A 6,156-nucleotide genomic window follows, 5' to 3' on the forward strand; every position below is an offset into this window, starting at 1 on the left:
AAAGGGGGAGACTCCGTCTCAAAAAAAAAAAAAAAAAAGAAAAATCACAGATTACGAAGACAACACAAAACTTAATCCTGGGTTAAATTACACACCATTGCTTCTTTAAAAATCAAAAATAGTTTCAGAGAACGCATCTTTCCAGTAATTCCTCTGGTGTACAACAAAAGCTAACAAAATTGTGGGAGACTACAAGAGATGCTGTTTCTTAGAGGAATGCAGACTTCTCCACTTAATTGTATGCAACCTTGGGCAAATAACTTGTCCATTAAAAACCTCGCTTTTATCACTGTAAAATGAAGGCAATACCATCACTAGCCTCAAGAGTACACTTGTATGGCTCAAATGAGGTAAGATACAACAATAAACAATGTCTTCCACATAGTAATCACTCAATAAATATCTCTTCTCTGATATCTGAGTTAATATTTTAGATTTTAGAGTTTTTATATTTCAGAGTTAATATTTTGTTTTCTATACTTGCAATCAACTGCTGAGAAAACAAGCCTTTTATCTTCACGGCAGAAGCTACTCTGAACTCCTCCTTGGTCAACTTTCTCAGTCTATTCAGATCACATTGCCAAATCTGATTTATTAGATTGTGCAGGTATGAAAAAAATGAGGAAGCTCTTTAAGTGCTGATCCAGGACTAATCTCCAAATATGGAGTTAAGTGAAAAGAAAACCCAGGTTCGCAGCAATCCATCAATCCATGCTACCTCATGTTTGCAAAAAGCAGGGTGGGGGGTGTGACCTTAAACAAATCTACACACATTTTTGCTCACACATGCACAACATATTTGTAGAAGAATACATTATCAGCTGATCACAATGGATGTCTGTAGGGGAAGTAAACTTAGTTGCCAAGGGACAGACAAGAAAAAGACTTCATGAACTTATAAACTTTTTACCTAATTGGCAACTGTGTGAATTTATCACCTAAACAAGAAGCCCACAAAGCTACCCAACTGCTCAGTCACACACCATATCCCCAAATTACTTATTTATCCATCTCATTTTTTCCATCAATTATTATATGCCTCTTTAGCATTACTGCTCACAAAACAGGTTACCTGAATAATTCTCAGATAGATACATAGTATGATGTCCCCAAAACATGTCCCTGTTTACACTAATTCCTAAAATAATTAGTGTAAACAGCAAGAATAGTCTGTTTCTGATTCACTGGAAATCCATTCTAAATAATGGAGCAAAATTTAATTAGTATTCTATGTTTAATACTCTGGATTATTTCCTTCCCTCTCTCTACCCTTCAGCCAGTCCATAATAGAACATGATGAATTAAACTAATTATTTTGAAAAGTACCTTTATCCCTTCATTATTTTTAGAGCACTTAATATTTTCGGGTGTTAGAAAATTTCCTTATTGTTCTGTGGTATGAAGCCCTTTTATCTAAAAAATGGAAAGGCTTTTTCAAAACTTTCACCTTGTATTCTCAAGATGCATCATTTTCTTGAGGAAGATCTTATTGCTTTTGATAATGCCAAAATGGCTTTCTAATTGCACATAAAAGCATTTCTAGACAGGCAAAAATATCATGAAATAGTCGGCTTTGCACAGATAAAATTAAATATTTGCATAATTTTATATATATTCACTGGAGCCTTGTAAATACACATATGTCAGAACCTCAAAGCGACGATGACCTTGAAAGCCTATGCCATCAGACTCCTCCACTGAGACCTGTTTTGTAAAAGATTTTATGGCATTTCAAAGACAGCATGTCCAAGAGAGTCTAGGATGGTTCCACTTTAACCTAGATCACACTTTACAGTAAAGAAAACTCTAGGCTCCTTCAGTAAAAATATATTTCCTACCCTATACTGCCACGTATTAAGGGCTTTTAGCAAACTTACATTGCCTATGGAAATAAATGTAGGCAGTATAAATCTGAAGCTCCATGTTCCAAATGAGAAAAAGAGAACAAAGAAGTCTTGTTCGTAATCTTAAAGCTAAGTGAGGTTTCTTTCTTTCCCAAGAAGCATATGAATGCATTTTAAAGCTCCTAAGGAAATACTCCCCCCTACACACAATATATTGTGAAACACAAAATATACCTTGAGACCAATAAAAGGAGGAGAAGTCAGACACTAAAGACCACATATGGTATGATTCCATTTATTTGAAATGTCCAAAAACAGGCAAATCCACAGGTACAGAAAGTAGACTGGTGGTTGCCAGCTACTATGGTGGAGGGGTGATAGGGAGTGAAATAGGTATGGGGTTTCTTTTGGGGTCATGAAAATTTCTGAAAGCAGACGGAGATGATGGTTGCACAACATGATTAATATACTAAAACACTGAATTGCACACTTTTTAAAAGTGAAGTTTATGGTATATGAATTATATTTCAAAAAAGCTATTATTTTTTAAAACAAAGAGGAGAAGGAAGAAATACAGAAATGTAAACTTAAGCATCTTCCACAAGACACTTTTATTAGGGAAAATACTCCTCACTACGCATATACTCCCATCTTTGAAATTCACAAAGTGTATATTAAAAGCTCTGAGAAGTCCTATAGAAACCTGATAGCTGTGTCTAACCCAGTTTCCCAAACTTACTTGGCTGAAGAACAGCCCAAGCACAAGCACACCAACAACCTCCCCACCAAGCCTATTAATATCCACTTGGACTTAATGTTCCCTGGAAAACATTAGAGAAATCTGCTCTCTGTATTCTACAAAAACAAAACAAAAAAAAAAGGAGGATCAGAAGAATACTACTCTTCATATGTGGAACTGAAATGCAATAGTATAAAATGAATTTTTAAAATCAACTTCTAGCTACTGTCTAATCAAATACATTTCTAAAGGGTATTTCACATATTTCACAAGCCAGTCAACTAAAAAATTTTAATTTTCATCAATCTTTTGGTAAAAATAAACTTATAACCCAAGAATTTAAACAAATATTTGCCACTCTGAGAATATAAAATATACTCCTCACCTCTCCAGAATACGTTTAAGTTATATTAGCTTTGTAGAGTCTGACTTGTATCAAAATACCAGAAGTCCCAATATACAATTCTTACAAATAAAATTAAAGACTTCAACAAAAACATATACTTTTTTAAAAACTCAACAAAGATATCAGCTACCTGAAGAGCTAATATACTGTCTACCTCCTATGTAGCCCAAAAGTAAATGAGTTCAGCTACATACAATAACTTGACTCAAGGTCATGAATATACTATTGTACAATAAAAGCAAATCACAGAATACGTACCAGAGTACTCCTAGTTATATAAAGTACAAAAGCTGTTTTTATTTTCAGGAATACAAAATACATGGAGCTCTAAAAATAAAAGTAATGGCATGATAAAAAGCAAAACTCAGGAAAGTGGCTAACTGAGGGAATGATGACATTCTGTTCTTAAAACACTGTGGTGGGTGCAAATAGCTCACAACTATTTCTTTGAATGTATGCTCAAAAAAGAAGATATAAAACTTCAAAACTATAGCTTGAGCCCAGGGGTTTGAGGCTGCAGTGATTGTGCCACTGCACTCCAGCTTCAGCCTGGTAACAGAGCAAGATCTTGACTCAAAAAAAAACAAAAACAAAAACAAAAAACTTCAAAACTTTTACCACTCAAATCATGATACCACATATAATTTGTCACTAATTACAGGGAATTTACCTTCTAAATATGGTGCTTTTTTAAAAGTCACATAAGACAAGCAGTTTTTCTACCAATACATAATATTTGTACATATTTAGGCAGTACATGATATCTTGTTATACACAGAGAACGTGTAATGATCAAGTCAGGGTATTCAGGGTATCTATCGCCTTGATTACTTATCATTTCTATGTGTTGGGAACATTTCAAGTCCTCTCTTGCTATCCTGAAATATAGGATATATTGTTCTTAACTATAGTCCCCTTACTCTGTAAACACTGAAACTTATTCCTTCTATCTAACTGTATATTTGTACCCATTAACCAACCTCTCTTCATCTCCCCCCTACACCCCCCTTGCCAGCTCTGGTATCTATCATTCTACTTTCTACCTCTATGAGATCAACTTAAGAAAAGCAGTTTTATATTTATATAGATAAGTTCAAATATTAAAATCAACATTTAGCTACACATTGAAGTATAACACTCTTATTAACATATAAATAATAAATTCACAACTGTTCACTCCCAACTCCAAGACTGCTGTAGACATAAACTCCCTAACAGAAACACGTTTCCAAAATATAAATTAACATTGAGTAATTTCAGCAAATAATTAGTATCATAAAAGACATCCTAATATTACCTGGGACAAGAGTCAAAGGTAATCTTCTGGGTGTAATTGCTTTGGGGTGCTGCTTACTAATTTCTTCATAAATTTGAAGCCTCTCTTCTAAAGTGCCTATTATCAGTAAATATGGGTGAGATTCACAGCATCAAAACTTTTATCCATGGTAAAATGCTAACAAACTTTTAAAATGTTGTTATAAATAAAATTGCATTAACAATATTAAAGCTGCTTTCAATTTTGGCAAAAATGACATGTAAAACTCTGTGGTGGCAAAATACTATAATCAGTTAAGTCACTGTTTTAAACTCATCTCCAGAGAAATCCAAAACTTATTTCATCGCAAGATTCTAAATACAACCCAAATCACATATACAAGCCATCACAGACTCAAGATATGCTGCACTTCTCTATATTCCTTTAGCATACAACTCATGGAAAAGAAAATCTTTTTATAATATATCTCTAATAACATATCTTACATAAACACTCTGAACCAAAGAAACCTACATATATCCCCATAAAAGCCTATAATGTCTGTTCATTAGGCTCAAAGGAGCAACAGTTTTAGGATTATTATTGCAAATGTTTAAAATATAAAAAGATAAACTAAACTTCCATGTTAACATTAACACTTAAAATCTTTAATGAAAGTCCATTATCCTTCCAAAAGACAAAATTATACTTCTAACAGAAAGTTGTTATCTTCCCTCCCAAGAGCCACCTAATTTTATAGTACCACATAAAGGATGTATCTATACATAAACTACATGTTACTCTGAAACAACAATATGCAAGCAAACAGGATCTGGGTGTAGTTTATCTTTCTAAAATAATGTCCTGCATAATTCACAAAAAGAGATTTATAAGCTATAAGATAATTTATAGTAGAATTTTAAGAAAACGCAAACCTGTTTTAGAACTATAACGTTTTAAGTAGATCTTAATCCAAATTCTGTCGTCTAAACCACAGAAAAATAACTATCCTAAGAATAACCCTGGGTGCTAGCAGACAAGGTATCTCTGTAGTGAATGTAGTGTTTGTAAGTATTGACACTCAACATTAATATCAAGCATCAAGATTGTAAACACCATGCTTGAAGAGGTGTGATCTTGTTTAGACTCATTCCTTCCCCCAATAATATGTTTTGGAGCTCCAATTTGGTTGGATTTTAAGACCAAAGATATGTGTTGGGGGGGGGAACCCTCACTCTCTGTTAACAATTTGGAGACTTCACAAAATATTAAAGACCCTTATACTAATACATAAATGCAACTGCATATAAATATTTTTAAAATACTCTCATATTCATGCCTCATCTTAGACAAAGACAAGCACCAAGTATGAAAACAATTCTCCACTACCCTAGATATAACAAGCTGTATAAATGTAATCAAATTAAGACAAAACTAAACATATTCAATACCCTACTTAAAGTCACAAGTTGGAGCAAGTTACCTAAAACAATAAAGTAGTGTAATTAGTTTTGTAATCAATACATTTTACAGTAACCAAGAATCCTGATATATGGAACATATTATTCATTTTAGTAAAACATTAAAATATTTTATTAATTGTAATGTTACTACTTTAAAGAAAATCATAGTTAACCCGTTTTCAACCTTCATGCATATGAATTTTGCTGTTTTCTTCAGATTATTACTTTAATCAATATTGTGATTTTAATCATCTTCTTAAAAATATTTAAGAAAATAAACTTTTAACAATTTGCAGTGTATAATTTTAAACATAAAAAGAACATCTGAATTAATTAATACCAGTGAGGATACAACAATTAAACTTTTCTTGTATCTTATACTACTATAAATGAATGTGGGTAGCTACCTATTTACCAAACGGTTTTTTTTTTTTTTTTTTTTTTTTTTT

At 32.7% G+C, this 6,156-nt stretch overlaps 1 protein-coding gene across 4 annotated transcripts in view; it reads right to left on the reverse strand.

The window, feature by feature from the left end:
- NAA16 (N-alpha-acetyltransferase 16, NatA auxiliary subunit) overlaps positions 1 to 6,156 on the reverse strand; it is a 74,815-nt gene that overhangs the window by 49,895 nt on the left and 18,764 nt on the right. For all 4 annotated transcript variants that reach the window (XR_001881131.1, XR_001881132.1, XM_017850205.1 and 1 more), the window contains exon 8: positions 4,287 to 4,382. Coding sequence is in view for 2 of the 4 variants with exons in the window: in XM_017850205.1 (XP_017705694.1) it covers positions 4,287 to 4,382 (96 nt within the window). In the remaining 2 variants the exon portion in view is untranslated. The remainder of the gene's footprint in view (positions 1 to 4,286; positions 4,383 to 6,156) is intronic.

Source organism: Rhinopithecus bieti, unplaced genomic scaffold (genome assembly GCF_001698545.2).
Source record: "Rhinopithecus bieti isolate Rb0 unplaced genomic scaffold, ASM169854v2 scaffold_32955, whole genome shotgun sequence".
Classification (NCBI taxonomy): Eukaryota; Metazoa; Chordata; class Mammalia; order Primates; family Cercopithecidae; genus Rhinopithecus; species Rhinopithecus bieti.